Source organism: Astatotilapia calliptera, chromosome 7 (assembly GCF_964374335.1).
Source record: "Astatotilapia calliptera chromosome 7, fAstCal68.1, whole genome shotgun sequence".
Lineage (NCBI taxonomy): Eukaryota > Metazoa > Chordata > Actinopteri > Cichliformes > Cichlidae > Astatotilapia > Astatotilapia calliptera.
The window spans coordinates 43,192,167-43,209,332 of NC_137428.1; the positions used below are offsets into that span (position 1 = coordinate 43,192,167).

Here is a 17,166-nt window from a genome sequence, read left to right on the forward strand (position 1 = left end):
TGCAACCGACGCTGCCACGCGTGACCTTCAAAATAAAAGTCGAATTTGTTAGAAATCAAGTTTTGTGGTGGAATGGATTCACAGTACAACCTCACAACACTTGCACCTGAAGTTTATTCGCAGAAAACACGTTGCACAAAGCAGAGATATGCAAAGGTATATAGTTAAACCTCTATATAATTCTATATATAATATAGTGTTGGATTATTAATTGCCTTTTTCAGAAGACCTTTACGCCTGATTCTGTGATTTACATGAAATTATTAGGCTAATTAGAAAGCAATATAAGAATAAAAGTGGTCACTATTACTTTTTTTTTTAATTCTTAGAACACATAACCATTTCAAAAGCAACCACAGTTCATGATTCAGTAGCTTAAAAAACATGTTTAACAGCAATAACTTGGAGTAATAATTTTCTGTATGACTTTATCAGTCTCTCATGTTATTGTGGAGGACTTTTGGCACACTCTTCTTTACAGTGTTGCTTCAGTTAATTGAGATTTGCAGGCTTTTGTTTATACACAGCCCTACAGTATTTTAATTATGTTGAGGTCAGAAGGCTATAGTACAAAGCAGCATTCTGTCTCATCCAGCTAAGTTCAGGGTTAAACCCTGGGCTTTCTGTAGTATGCCAGTGGTAACTTCTTACCAGGATGTATAGGTATGGTAACTTATGTGGCGACCTTAACTTTGCCTGAAGCAGTTTAGATACGATCCAGATAAGGATCAACAGGTACGAAATCACTGCCTACTGAAACCTACACCGTCCTTGATGACCTCATATCAAACTTGTACACAGACGATGTTTGAATTTTGTTCTCAGAATTAATCTTTACTCTGAACCCCTTTAATAGCACCAAGTCTTCTACTGAGAGAATAAAAACTAGAACATCAAGAGCAGACGAGTTTCCGAGTTTCAGTTTTAAATTGTCTGAAATTTCTTTACAGCATGTTTTAAGTATGATTGTTAATTTTTGACTTTGTATATTCACATTTAAGCATAGCCCCAGTGTGTGCTGGCCCTGGTAGAGGCTGGAGACCTGTCTACGGTTTGTGCTGGTATGCTGTATTTGGCTGCACCACACTGGCAACCTGGCGTCCAGGGTGTTACCTGCCTCTCAACCTATGGTAGCTCTTCATAAAGATAGGACTCGCAACCCAGTCTGCCAAACCAGAGGCACCGTCCCAGATCTTCTACAGAAGGCGTATTAGCAGGATTGAGGGGATCCCTCCATGGTCGATTATATCCTCAGTAGAAGTCTGCAGCACCCCACTTCCACTGTACACAGTATGAGCAGAGTTCTCCTACTGAGTTTCCTGAGGGTTTGCCAGAATTACATCAAGACCAACTGAAAGTCAAGTCCAGTGGCCTCGCAGATTTAATCCCACACCTGAGTTTTTGCTTCAGCTACTTCCACAGCTCAGGAACTCAGTATTCCTGCTGTGGCAAGGATTGCCAAAAAAAGGTTGTATGATGGGTCAGGATAATGTTTTCTAATAATAGCAACAGGAAGGTATTATTTTCAGTGTTTTGTGCCTGTTTTTGTTTTGTTTTGTTTTGAGCAGTACAGTGTGATTTTTTTTTTTTTGTTGGACATATTACTAAATATAAGCATTAAAGACTGTTTGTTTAGGATCTTGACTGCCTTTCTGCTGATTGCTATGTAGTTAGCAGGACTAAGATGCTATACAGCGGCATCAGCAAAAGTAGTATTGGATAAATATTAATAACCATTCAGAGAAACCGTAGAGTATCTATGGGCAGACTTGAGACTTACTACTATAGTGATGATGTCAGAAATCCTGCTTGGACTGAGACCTTACTGTTCTCACATTCCCATCCTTGGGAGCCAACATGGGACTGAAGGCCACATGACAAAAATACTATGATGACCAGATTTCTCACATCAGAACTGGCTTACTTGTTTTTCAGCTGTTTGTACAGTAACTTACTGTGTCCATGGCTGCAGCACACAGAAGGTACTGGGTCAGGTTTAGGCCACACTGCACATCACTTTAGCCAAAGAGGAGGTCAGAGAAGTTGGTGAAACGCTGGATGTGGGGTATGAATATCTTAAAGAGACAAACATCCCCATCTGCTGGATAACCACAAGAAGTACAAATAAATATCTGTCCTTGACCAACTAGAATCAAAGACTTATTTAAAATATTCTTCACTCATTAAATGCCTAAAAATATATTTTTTACACCTCAAGTGTACTAAATTGTAAATTAACTGCACTGTATATCATTTTTACACTTCCATTAAACACTTAAAGAGCCCTAAATACACCACTATGTGCACACACAACGTGACTATAGGGTTTTTGTGTGTGGTTTTTTTTTCTTCTTTTATTTTTCTGCCAACTGGCAGAATGTTGTACTGTTGCATTTTGGGATTATTTTGCACATGCAAATTGTGTGAGAAAAAATAAATCAATTTGGAAGAAAACATTCCCTGTTCTCTGGACTAAAGAAGAAAAAGACCACCCAGCTTGTTAGTAGTGCTCACTTACTGCATCTCTGAGCTTTACTGTTTGTCAAACCTTTAGACATGGCAGCTTGCTCATTTGAAAAGGTACCATCAATTCTGAAAGGTATATACAAGCTTTAGAGCAACATACATTCTCTTACAGATCAGGGCCCGTATCCCTAAAGAATCTTTGTGCAAAAAGTGGCTCCTAGCGGCCAAATTCTAAGAAAATTCTCAGAGTCATGACGTTTTCTTAGAATTTCCCCTAAAAGTGACACGACAATCCCAGTTAATATAAAAGCTATTCCTCAAGATTCCTAGCGCTTAAAAGGGCTCCTAAGGCAAGATCTGCTAAGAGCAGGGAAGAGGACTTTTAGTGGCTTAGGAGTTCCCCTAAGCAGCTGCACAAAATGGCCAACAGAAGAGGCAGGAGAGATGTCCTGCAAACACTGGATGACAGGGAATTATTGAGATGCTACAGATTGGATCGTGCAGGAATCATGTTTGTGGTGGATCTCCTTAGAGATGCAATTACTTCACCAACTCGACACCACAACACTATTACACCGGAGACGAAAGTAATCACAACCCCGAGGTATTTGGCAACCGGGAAAATGCAACAATGCAGCAGTGATGACTTGGGTCTGCAATCACAGACATTGCTAAAAGCTGAGCCATGTTACCCTCGTTAAGACCACACTGGACTTGTAACGTTGTGATTTCTACTTCATTAAGGACAGCCTCTTGAGATAGGCCATCTTGTTTTCAACGGGGTCCATATGGGAGTGAAAGTACAAAATATGCCAGCTAGGATATTTATATGAGCAAATAAGACACAAATCATTATTTGAACAGGGTGTAATGAGTTTAAGTTTTCACATATTTTAGATTCTAATGGCTATAACCCCTACAGCTTACTATTCATTTTCCAGATATTTTCTTGAATGTGAAATATTATTTACAATTACAGTCAGCATAAGATTAGAGTATATAATATGTTTATTGATTTGAGGGTACATCCTTTGCTCATTATCACCAAAAGCTCATTTCCATCAAACTTGTAGGATCAACCAATCACGGCTTTTGAAATGATGACTCATACCTAGCAACGGGGTCAACCACACCTCCTCACTAAGATAGGATTTTCCATCCATTCCTTGCTCAGAGTTCACTGAAAATGTTCTGGAATCACTTCTAAGCTAAAACTCCGGGCAAGGAATTTTTAGGTTAAGTTAGGAGCTCTCTGAGAGGATTCTCAGAATCTTTAGGGATACGGGCCCAGATCTTTTTCACTGAAGACGTTATTTTAGCAAGATAATCCTAAACTGTACACTGCATCTATTATAACAGCATTGCTTCATACTCTTGGTGATGAAGACTTGCCCCAACCTATTTTTAAGATGTGTGGACAATATCTTTATAAATATATTTCTCAGTTTTAACATTTCATATCTTTGGGTTTAATAGATTTATAAATTGTTGCATTCTGTTTTTACTTACATTATACTCAGTCTCTCAGCCTTTTGCAGCAGTTTGACCAGGACGGACATCACATTAGCAGTTCACATCCTAGACGTTTCTTGCTCAGGCAAATGTGAGTTATGGCTAAATTGTCCTTTTTCTTCTGAGCTTTAAACCAAATGAAATCTCCCAGAAGTTTCTGAGTCTCACCCATGATAAAAACTCCAAATATTAAGCAATGGTGCTTTAATTATTATTATTATTATTATTATTATTATTATTATTATTGGTCCTGTGGTTTAGGACACATTGGACCATTCTTTTGAAAAGGAAATGATAATAATTTGCTAATAACATCTGAGTCTATTTGTTACAGAAAAGCGTAGATTCAAAAGGTCTGATTATAGTAAAATGGTTCAACCACAAATGTGTCAACCTACTGAAGACATCAAATATATAAAAGCAAAGCGCTTTACATTGTAGCCACAGCTGCCCTGGGGCGCACTGACAGAGGCGAGGCTGCCGGACACTGGCGCCACCGGGCCCTCTGACCACCACCAGTAGGCAAACATGGGGTTAGTATCTGACCTGCTCTGCCACCTGAGCTACAGCCACCCCTTCTTAATGGGGTTGGGACCATCAATTGTGTTGTGTAAAAGTCAGGATGGTGCACAGCTGACAGCCCTATTTGACAACTGTTAGAATTCATATTATGGCAAGAACCAAACAGCTAAGTAAAGAGAAATGACAGTCCATTACTTTAACCTCCTAGGACCTGGCGTCCACATATGTGGACATCACATTTTGGGATGTCTAAACCAAAATACTAAATTTTGCTCTACAAGGGCCTGATATCCACTTACGAGGACATTATACTGCCACTGTTCTATCAAAATTTAAAATGAATGCCCTCATTTGTGGATCTCATTTTTCTCAGGAACAAAATTCCGGTAAGAAAAATTGTTAAACTTTTGAACCATCAAGTGCTACGAAGAAACTGGCTCACATGTGTACCGCCCCAGTCACCTCTGCTGCTGAGGATGAAGCAGCAGAGGTGACTGGGGTCAGTCACCTTCAGAAATCATTACAGCACCTCAGATTAGAGCCCAGATAAATGCCACACAGAGTTCCAGTAGCAGACACATCTCTACATCAATTGTTCAGAGGAGACTGTGTTAATCAGGCCTTTATGGTCAAATAGCTGCTAAGAAACTGCTACTAGTAGATAAAATAAAAATTGAAATGCAATATTTTCCTTTGATGGAATGAAAACCAGAAATGTTCTGTGGCATACTGCTGGAAAAACCATCCAATGCCCTGGATAGTTTTTATTATTAGTTTAACTATAATTTGGCACTTAGTTTTTTTCCCCCAACCGTATCATCTGCTGTAATTGCGTTTGCATGAAATTTCATTCAAAAACCATTAAGTGACTTTTTTTGTTTTTAAGCTTGTGGATGTTTGCGTCTCTCTAATGTTTGTGTGTTAGCCCTAGCAACCCATCATGGGTTTGCCAGAGTTTTCAGTGTCATTGCTCTTTAGCCAAATCGTCATCATGAGACCTTATGGACATTTAACCTGTTCCAGTAGAAGTCATGTTCAATTTTTGATTAAAAGTTGGCTGGTTTTGCTTTTATAGTCTTCCTATTTAAAGCCTATGCTTCAAGTTGTTTTAGTCTCTGCTCTCCATTAGAACCGCAAATCTACTTTTGCAATAGGTAGCGCTGACCTGCAGCCACAGCAAACGGGATAATGTGCGTTTCAATGGAACCAAAGCACGTTTTACCAGAAAATTTCACCCCCCAAAGAAAATCTGGTACCTTTCTACATTTCTGTAGAAGAACAGACAGGTTTATTGGAATGAAAAAATAAAAATCCCTGGGACTTTGCTCATCCTTTGGCTTCAGAGCTAGTCGTGCATTCAACATCACATTATAACATTAGTGGAGTTAGCCATCTATGTTGGTATACCAGAGATACAAAATCAACACCAATTTTGCACCAAGTCATGAGATCATTTTACAGTAGATATAGTATATTTTATTAGCCAAATACAATGGGGGGGATTTTAGGCCTTGACTCAAGAAAATCAGTGTTCACATGGAATTAAAGCTGAACAATAACTTCATTAGTCATGTCTTAAAGCAAATAACTAAAGATCATATTGTAAACTACTGGTATTTACCACTTAGGTGGCCATCAAAGGATTGCCCTGTAATAAACTCGTATTACATCTTATTCAGAATTATTATTTGTATGAGTTTATCAGACTGTCAGAGATACATGTGGATACCTTACGTTTAAAACCTGAATGTCGAAGTCATTTCTCATATTACTCTACTTAAAATACACTCACATTTAGACAACCTCTCTAAATTCACCTACTGAATTCAACAAGAGAGACCCATGACATCAAATTACTGTATAATGCAGTAAAAAGACCTTAATAAATAACATGTAATGTGAAGGAAATATTGTAATTTGAAATAGAAACAGTCTGAAAAAAAGCCATGAAAACTAATTTCCACACATATTTAAAAGGATGTTTCATTTATATAAACAGACTGATTTACAGAGGTGCCTCGATGTGTTTTTCTTAAAATTTGGATACATTTGAGCTTCATAGCCGTTTAAAAGAAATAATTAGTGTTAGCCCCTAAAGCTCAAATTCTTTACTTTGCCAGGAGGTGCGAGTTCAAAAAGGCCCTGTAGGCCTTTGTGGATCCATCTTGAATTTACTCAGTGCTTACAAGCCCAGGTCTTAAAGGGTTGAACACCTACCTGCCTGCATTCATCAACACACTGTTTGTAACACATTACTTTTTCAGCCTTTTCACCTGCATTAGCATAATTCCAGTTCTGCAAATAACGCCATCTGCTGAGAATCTCGCTATGGTTGTTGCCACAGTTCATACTGACTTCACATGAACAGCTGTGACAGACTGTTGAGTCCAGTTACTTATAAATGCTCCATGACGTGCATATTTTTATGCGTATTATACGATCATCAAATTCATCTGTTTCTGTTTCTTCATCCAGCAGCGTTACTGCTAGAGCTCAGATGTTAATGTCTCGTACATCTGTGGGCGTCGCTGAGTGGTCCTCTCCCATTTTCTTAGTTTCCATGGCAAATGAGTGCTGCTGCTGCGCCTGTCTGAGGCTGGTTTCCAGCAAAGACTCGATCTGTTCCTGACATGCTCTCAAACAATCCTGAAAAGTGAGAGTTCAGAGTAATTTATATACAATTTATACAGTAATACATAATTTAAAAAGATAAGGTCTCAGCTTAGGCTTACAGTCACAATAAACAGTGGTCAAAGACTGAGAACCTACATAGAAACACAGACTACCATGACCTGGATGATTGCTAAGGAGCCTGGAAAGAAAGTGATTGGAGTCCTCCCACTTTCTTTCCAGGGTCCTTAGTTTGGAGATTCAAATCTATATGCAACAGCTGACGACGTGTAGAAGAGTGTGTGTCAGCCATGTGCGATACTGTTTACTGTGTGTAAATGAGAGCAGTGTCTGAAACTGAGAAAAATATACCAGGGCTGCTGTCTCACATCCTGCAGTTAGAAAACTTTGCTGTGAGGGCGTCTTTGAACAAATGTTATGTGCAGGGTTGCGCTGCAAGTGACGGTGCAGCTGCTGTGATGGCCGATGGAGAAGCAGCCACATTTCCCAGTAAAGAGAACCCAACCTGATCGTTATTTACTGCATCACTCACATCAAACACTTGTGGTCCAAGATGCCATTTAAAAAAACAGAAGAAGAAAAGAAAAGAAAAAACAAACCCTTCCAATATTAATTGCCTTGAGGCAGCTATTGTTGTGAATTGGTGCTATATAAATAAAACTAAATCAACACAAAACTTGACTGTTGATATCAGTAAATGGAACGCGATGACTCCCTGTATGGACTCATCTCATGACCATTTCTATTGTTGTGTTTGAAGAGGGATTCATTAGACTGGAAATACTGGATAAGTTAACAAACCTGAACGTATTATAAACAGTCCAACACAGTCCCATTAATAGCTGCGTTTTGACAAACATAATAGCATCTGTTGGGTTCCTCAGGATCCTTCTCCCTCTCTTCGACACCCTGTTAAATTCAATTCTGCTCTTTTTTCCAGTAAATCAACAGTATTAGTGCGGAGCAGGACTAATTACACACTCGTTCTGCTAACATCTTTCCTCTAATGTGACTAAGTGAATGTAATGTGTACCAGTCATGCTGTGAACAGATGTACCCACCGGGTCACTTTTGATGGTCTGAGCCAGCTGTTCTGTCAGTTTTTGAGACATCATGGTGTTACCCACCATTCTCATCTGTAAGCCCTCTACCGCTGCCACCATGCTGCCTGCTGCCACCATGGATGGGGGGCTGGCTATGAATTTGACATCTGGAGAGAATCAAAGGAACTTAATGTAAATTTGTTAGTTTTTAAATGGGGATTAATAACAAACAAAACAAAACATTCAAAACCACAAAAAATACAGATGCTTGAGGTGAATTTCTGTTCTGTGTTAAACAGGAGCATGCATTGATGGCAATGTGTTTCATATATGAAGATGCTTTAATAAAAGCAAGAAATTAAGAAGTTATAGGGGCTTTAAAGGTTTAGGAAAACCCAAAGATTGCGTACAGGACTAGTTAAAGCAGACAAGCCATAATCACAGCAGATCAGCTGACCCCAATCCCATCAATCATCATTTAACAGCTCAGCTGATGCCTTTCTACACATTGTTTTCTTCTTTCTTTCGACACAAAGTCCACACAAACTAGCTGCTTTGGCCTGCCCACATTACAGACATGGAAGCAGCTCCTCCTTTTATGCCCTCTCTCAAACAATGCCATAACTGTTTTTAACCATCCAGCCTCACTCAAAATAACTAAGGCCCAAGCCAGGGTTAAAAACCATGAAACCTTCTGTGAGGTGACAGTGCGAACCACGACACAACAGTTTCACCAGGGAAGGTTGAGTCAGACAGCAGGGTTGAGCTGGTCTGGCATCTACCAGCTCTACGGATGGAGACTGCAACCTGATTTGTGCTCCAAAGCACTGCACATTATAGTAGTCAGACAGCAGTGGATCCATTGTCTATTTATGCATCAAATATGAGCAATTAGGAATAAGTGAATTGTTATGCAATTTAGTAGAGAAAACTATGAAGTTGGGTGTTTAAAAGTACATCAGTTATTTGTTGGCATGTACTAACCCAGTGAGTCAGTCTTATTACCACACTCTGCTCAAGAGAAATTTCAACCACAATATATAAAGACAGCGATGCATGTGATGTAGCCTCATGCATACCTGTGGCACACAGTGCAACAAAGGTCTGAGCGTGCTTCCTCAGTATCGACTTGTTCTCTTTGTTGACAGGCAGCTGAGACAGGAAGTGGTCGATGAAATCAAGAGGGGTGGGTGAAGCCAGGTCCCACTTCAGCTTATTCAAAACCAGCAGCTCCATCTGCTGTGAGTGGGTGAAAACAAAGATGGACAGAAGGCCAGGTTCAAAGTGGGATTTGACACAGACAGACGGAGGGATTAACAGATATCTTATGGTCACTTTTGGGAGATTTGGGGCTTAAAAGTAACACTGTAAGAAAAGGGGTATCTGAAATGATTAAGGAAATACTCTCGTGGGACAATGAGACACTACAATAACTGTGCTGATATTTAGAGATAAAAGACCTCATATGTTGGTGGAAAAATAGTGAAATTTATTTATTTATTTATTTAAATGCAAGGTGGAAAATGTTAGGAGGTTACTAGAACTATTACAAGTCATTCTCTGGGACTATACATTCTACAGCATCTGGGCATTAGCTACTGAGACATCTTGTTTTGAGACAGACATCCCTGCAGGATGGATGTTACATGAAAAAAAAAAAAAAAGTCCTCAGAATCTTAGCTTCAAAACAGAGAGAGCACTTTAATGAAATAGTTTACTTCAGAATGCCATACCAGCAACTGAGAAGGTGTGACTGAATTATCAGTGTAGATGCAGAGTTTCTCCGCAGTCAGTGGGATTGTCTCCTTTAGTTTAGATGCCAGGAACATGCAGGCAGCTCCCAACAGCTGCAGATGGTTCTTCTTCGTGGGTTCCACTGACAAGATGCGATCCATGTAGTTCATAGCTAAGGGGAAAACCTCCTCCTCACATTTCTGCTCCTCGCACACCTGTAGCAACAGTCAGTGAATACCACCATTAAATACTGTCTAGTCGTTTTTAAAATGTTGTATTAGTTTAAGTCTCGGAGAAAACTCCCTAGAAATGTTACCAGATTCAAAATTTGAAGAAACAGAGTTCAGGTATTGGAAATGTGAGATATAAATGTATCCAAGTGATAACCTTTGGGGAAATATAGTCAACTTAGATGCATAATAATGGTCACTTGAGTCTGGCCCCAAAATGAACCCAGTCCCCATTTGGGCCTGTGTAAAAGTGCCCAACTTTACAGCATTAAAAACACATGTTTACAACCTGATACTCTAACAGATGTCCCGGCACAGGCAAGGGTAGCGGAAAGCCATTTGCTAGGAGTCACTGAACTGGACCTCTAAGTAGTGTTTGTGCTGTTTTAGGCTTTTGGGACACTTTAATGTAACTATCAAACTAATGATATAGTAATATTTTATAAAATACACATTTACGCTTCACTCTGTGGGAGTGAATTTCTAATATCTTATTAGCACTAACTAGCAGATATGTATGTAGGTCATCGTGGCAACTTGAAGGTGCATCTGCCTTGTTCAAATATGGCCCCTTTTGGCTTAAAAAAACAAAAACAAAAGGAGCGTGAAAGGGGGGGATGACTACAGGCTAAATGCTACCATTGAGGTTTTACATTGAATGGCTTTTATACACAGTACCTGTATCTCTATCAGCAAGTGTCACTATTTTAATTCTCAGTGTACAAAGCTTTAAGGAATTCAGAGTTACAAATGATTCTGATACAAACCAATAGAGCGTGTCAAGTAACTGTTTTAAGAATAGACAGAAAAAGTCTTTGACTGCACAGTACAGTTTTTTCGAGTTGTAAAAAAAAATTACTGGATTATAGAAACTCGCAGTTACTTAGATTAATAGATTTAACACAAAATACCTTTAGACACTGCTACTTTAAATTCAACGAGTATATTTTCCTCTTGAAACATCTTTAAAACTTTTTCAGTGCAAACACAATGTGTTTTACAGCCAGCATTGTCAAAGTGTGTAATCAGGGCCCAAGCACTAAAGTGCGAAGGCCCTAATGTATCTGCGACATTTGTTCTTGTTATTCGGGCAAAATAATTGTTTATAATAATTGAAAATAGCAATTTTGACATTTCCAGGTGTTGTAATTTTGCAAATTCCTCCTAGAGATTTATTAGATCTACTTCATATTTTGGCCTTATTAAACTGTAGAGCTTTTGAGTCTTCATTGCAGGGGGCGTCCATGACACCATGGCTAATTTTGATCATGTGCCATGAAAATTTCATTTGTTGTCGTTGACACATACATTATCCAATCCATACCAAACTTCTCATGCGTGATAAGGCTCCGGCTTGAACACATTCTAACTGTCAATACGATGAAGGCTTTCATGTCTTATGGTCCTCGTGCTGGAACACTGCAAAATGGCTCCGCGGCGCCATCTACAATATGTCCAGGTCATATTTTTCAAAAACAATAATTTAGTAATATAAAGTAAGATATTTTATGTAAAGCCTGAAAGAGGCTGACAGGATTAATTAATTTTGTCATCATTTTAACACAATTTCACAATCATTTAACCAGAATTCTAAGTGAATTCTCATTATCAACATGCATCTGGATCCATTTTTCTACTAATTTTGTTAATGTCATAAAAATTCCATATAAAATAAAATTGCAAAGATATGTCTATAATATGTCTTTAAGTCTTAATATATAGACATAAGTCATAATATAGACATGTCTATAATTATACTTAATATTAATATATATGATATTTAACAAAAGAAAATATTTAAAATTATTTAAAACTACCTTGTCCACACTAAATGTTTCTCATTACCATTTCACCTGCTCATAAAAAGCAAACTGATGAGCAGTACCACAATGCATCTCCTCAGACAGAAGATTCAAAACGGACACAAAGTCAGCTGCTCGCTCTTCTCTCGATTTGTGATATTCTTGTTAATCTTACTGAATCTTCCGCCTCTTACACTCCCTATTATCATTACACTCAATACTTCTTAAAATAGAACGACATTTTTTATAATTATAAATACATTTTAAAGCTTTAGCATGAAGCAGAATTAAAGGTTGTGTACCATACTAGCATTTTAGGTCATTAGCCCAGAGCATTTCATTACAGTTACTCATAATTCTCATTATCATGCACTCAAAATGGACATAAAGGTATCGAGAAGCCTTGATGCAGTGATGAGAGCCTGATTCATTTTAAAAGCAGTTAACAGATTGTGTTTAAAACATTTCATAAGTACTAAGACTTTATTTCTATATTACAGGTCTCTATACTGCTCTATATTAACTGTAATTACAGAGTATTTTACATGTTTAAGAGGTAGGAATTGTTTTTGACCAAGGTCATAAGAAAAAAAAAACTCCCCAACAAATTGATAATGTTGAATGTATGAAGACTGACAGACAATCATCTCACAGCCAATGCCTGCAGCGTCCTCTGGTCGCCATTTCTGCGTCTTGGCTGAAATTCGGGCAAAGTACCCCCCAAAACACAGAATGATCCTGTTTTAACAGTAATAATAGCAACATTTGAAAAATTTATAAAAAAAAAAAAAGTTGACAAAAAAAAGACCCCGTACGATTTTAAAATTGGAAAATGTTATGACAGGAGAAAAATGTTACCCCACCACATCTTTTAGTGATATGCGTCTGTGATGACAAAAACAATGGCTGAACAACATGCACTGACAGGACAAGCTCAAGATTACAAAAACAAACAAAACAAAAAACCCGCATTTAACTCTGAGCATAAGCCAAGGAAATGCAACAAACGGTGGGTCGGTGTTAATGAACATTACCGGACAAATAGACTGAAGTTCTCCGCGAAGCCCCAACACAAAGGCAGCGCGTGGCCGCAGGACTGGCAACTCGCCACTAACATAGTTTTCAGCTTTCACGTCACGGAACTGTATGTAAAATCTATCGCACACACTCTGTGGGATAGAAAAATGACTATCAAGTGAAATGAGCTTGTTACCGCGTGGAAATCAGGTATCAATAATCGGTAATTGAAGCCACGTGACACGCAACAAAAACACAAACTTTAATGGAAAGTTGCAGAGCAGAGGAATTCTGAGTTCTGTGAATGCGGTTAACGTGTATCGGCTCAACTCACCTCTAACATCCAAGCAGCGACTATCCTCCTCATGTACGGAGATATCTCTCTCTGGACACATTTAAAGTAGTTAGGAGCGGGGAGGTACATGTCTTCTACCCGCAGCAGAGCGTGCAGGACCCGGTCAGTCAACAGGTTGGAGTCTCGGTAGGCTCTCGGTATAGGAGGCCCATCCCCCTCGCAGCACCACAGCTGAGGCTCCATGCCTTATTGCGTCCGTAGCACTGTGAGTCTGTACTTTTTAAGTCACTGATGTGATCGACTAAAGCTAACTACTTAGCTAGCAGCACAAAATTATTAGCCGCTACATACTTTGTTCACAAAACCGTCTAAATGCTCCAGTTTATTCATGTTTGTATGTTAATTTCAGTTTCCTGTTGGAATTAAATCTGTAAATAACTTAACCTTTTGATTTCCTCTACCAAGTTAGCTTATACCTTTTCGACGGTTTAAAAGTTACTTCCTTTTGTTGGACAAGACAGAACTACAGGACAAACCAGAACAGCAAGGCTTTCTCCACCGGCAGACTACATCCCTGTCCTGCTGCGCCCTTTTACTGGCACATTGTTCGGCGTCAAACAACGCGAGATAACGTACACTTCCGAGTATACACTTCACAATAAGACAGCAGTAACGGTCCTTTTCCTTACTATTGAAGATCACGTCAGTAGGCTGTTGGTTTACTCACGGAAATGCACTCTGACAAACATGACTGCTTTTGCGCTTAACTTAGGTAACTTTGCTCTCAACATAAACACGCGGAGAGAGAGAGAGAGAGGGAGAGAGTGTGTACTAACAATATGTCTAAAGATAGAAGCGGAATGGAAAAATGGAAAATTATTTTTTAATCATTTTAAAGAAAATTTACAAAATGTTAAGCAGCATTGTCCATCCATCTATCCAGCGATGCATCTATTCATCCATTCTTTTTAGCGTTTTTCCATTTCTGGGTCAAAATGTAAATCATATACTAGAGTAAAATGTAGAGTGTTAACATTCATGTGACTTTCTTACAGGACTGGACTGAGACAAAAACTTGGCCCACCATTACATACGATACGAACACACATATATTTATATATATACAAAGTGTCTGTGTGTGTGTGTGTGTGTGTGTGTGTGTGTGTGTGTGTGTGTGTGTGTGTGTGTGTGTGTGTGTGTGTGTGTGAATATAGTATATAGTAAAAAGGTAAATATAGTGTATAGTAGATGACCTGCTGTACCTCCTGAGCTACAGCCACCCCTTACAATTTATGGACATCTGTGGTTTGATTTCTTTGCATGTGTGGATTGGATTAATTGTTACTATTAACTGGGGAGAATTTTATGTCAATAGCACCTTCAGAAATATATTCAAAATTGGTAACATATTCAATACTTATTGTACCTGCTGTATGTCACTAATAAATCAAGGAATCTCTGTATGGCTGTCCGACAATCGTTCAAATGCTCCACAAATGTTCTTCAAATTTAGTGTTAGGATTTGTTTAAATCAATAATTGCATGACAGTTGGAGCCAATTAGGTATATTTTTGTTCCAATAAATTTAATTCAATTTTATTTATACAGCGCCAGTTCACAACAACAGTCGCCTCAAGGCGCTTTATATTGTAAGGTATAGCCTACAATAATACATACAGAGAGCAAGCGCTTTGGCGACATAGGGAAGGAAAAACTCCCTTTTAACCGAAAAATAACTTCCAGCAGAACCAGGCTGCGGGAGGGGCCGCCATCTGCTGCGATCGGTTGGGGTGAGGGGAGGAAGACAGGACAAAAGACATGCTGTGGAAGAGAAAACAGAGATTAGTAACAAGTATTATTCAATGCAGAGAGGTTCATAAACACATCACGAGTGAGAAAGGTGACTGAAGAAGAAACACTCAATGCATCATGGGAATCTCCCAGCAGCCTATGCGTATTGCAGCATACCTAAGGGAGGAGTCAGGGTCCCCTGATCCAGCCCTGACTATATGCTTTAGCAAAAAGGAAAGTTTTCAGCCCAAAGCCTCATCAAATGAAAATGTTTGTCATGTGATGATGTTGGACTTCAGAAAGTGGTTTACACACTTAGGTTTGCTTTATAACCTCACAGATGATGTGACACTCCTCTGTGACCTCAATATGGTTCCACCACTTCAGATAATACTTAATGAACAAACATCCACTGACTGTGACATTGTTTTTTGTAAATCAGTGGAACACTACTACTTGTCCAGTGTTCAAAGTGTCAGCTTTAAAAATGTGAAGGATCTGGACTTCCCTGACTCTATACTTTCTTTTTAGAGTGGAAATACTATTGTGTGTCTTAGGCAGTGAAGTTACCGCTCTGTAAACAAGATAATCGGCTTGTGTGGGAGGAAAGTTGGCACACCTGGCCTTGACAAGCCGTTTGGGTGAGGCAGGCCAGGAGGGTCATTCACTGATGTCCTTGAATTTCTTGTTGTTAATGTTACCAAAGGGTGTGTTTTAAGCCAAGCCATCATAATTTCCTAAGCCTAAACAAATAACAACAAACGTATATGTTACGCACACAACAAAAATGCAATAATAAGGCAAGAGCATCATAGAAGAACAGTCCCACATGGAACACCACCTCAGTCCTGTGTCCTGTGACTGACCTATGTCACCACCACCCTTTGTTCTATATAAAAGAACTATATCATTGTTCAGTTTCCTGTCTCTAACAAACGCAGTTGCAAATCTCAGCTGTAGTACTCTGCATGCTGAAAAATGACCCTAAAGAGGCACTGTGGTAAAATGTCACCCCAAGGGGTTGAGGGTGAAGAGCTGAAAGTGAGAACGTGTTGAGCCCAAGTGAACTGTTCTTTAGGTGTGGATGCTTTTGGAAAGACGACTGAGACAGAAATCTATGTAGTGATGTTTCATTCTGTCTGTGTGTATGACCTTTAACCTCATTATCTCAGGGTGGCCCAGTTTAGGGTCATACTATGGAAACTGCATACAATAGCGCCTGTAGATTCTATTGAGTCACCAAGACCGAGCCCTCCTACAACAGAGATTGATCTGTGATGACCAGCTTTGCTAGCCTTCTGCTATGTTGTCTGTTAAAAGAATTGGATAAAAAGTGCCCGGCAAGCTTTAGAAGAGGTTAAGGAACTAGAAACACTTGTAATATAAAACAACTTTATGTCTGTCTGACTTCAGACTTCTCCAGGCACTTTGGACAATGAGCCTTCACATTCTGGAGCATTTGCATGTGACTGCAGGGAAGGAAGGACGCTTCCATAACCTCTCAAGTGCGTCAGCGTCTTTTAAGTCCTTGAAAGGCCTGTTTATTATGACAATCATATATGGACAACAGAACAGAGAAAGGCCCAGAGTGCCCCCAAAGAATCTGGCCTTCATCCCCCACTACTAGCCCCCAACACCTCTTCCACATCTAGGGGGGATGGTACTGTGCTGTGCTTCCACTGGGCATTTACAAGTGAATAATTTACTGCTGCATGTTAGAGAACAATTTATACCTCTAACATTTAGAGAATAACAGATGGGCTCATTGCAATCAGACAAATTATAATCTCTGCAGTTTTGACAATTGCAAAAAACTGTGTTGTAAAACATTGTACCACCTACTGAATCTAGAAGTATGTCTGTTAACAACGAAGCAAAACACCCTCATAAACCTACAGCGAAGGAAAGTGCTTTAGATATGCAACAGGATGTACCATGACTAAATCATTACCCCAGTTTACTTTTTTAATCTTTTCTTAATCAAAATATAAAATACCAATATATCAATGATATTGTCCATTATCTTCTAATAATTAATAGTTTTTAGTGTGCTCTAACTGTAACAGTAATATGCTCGATCTTATGTTAACACTGAAATCAGCTGTTATGGATAAATATTGATA

The 17,166-nt window shown here is 39.0% G+C and overlaps 1 protein-coding gene across 1 annotated transcript; it reads right to left on the minus strand.

The window, feature by feature from the left end:
• Window positions 1–5,953: 5,953 nt before the first annotated feature.
• Window positions 5,954–13,861, minus strand: ccnd1 (cyclin D1). Its single transcript, XM_026174841.2, has 5 exons — window positions 13,292–13,861; window positions 9,908–10,123; window positions 9,254–9,413; window positions 8,193–8,341; window positions 5,954–7,146 (listed from the first exon to the last, which is right to left on the minus strand). The coding sequence occupies exons 1-5, from the start codon at window positions 13,493–13,495 to the stop codon at window positions 6,994–6,996; spliced, it is 882 nt and encodes a 293-aa protein (XP_026030626.1). The 5' UTR covers window positions 13,496–13,861; the 3' UTR covers window positions 5,954–6,993.
• Window positions 13,862–17,166: the final 3,305 nt, after the last annotated feature.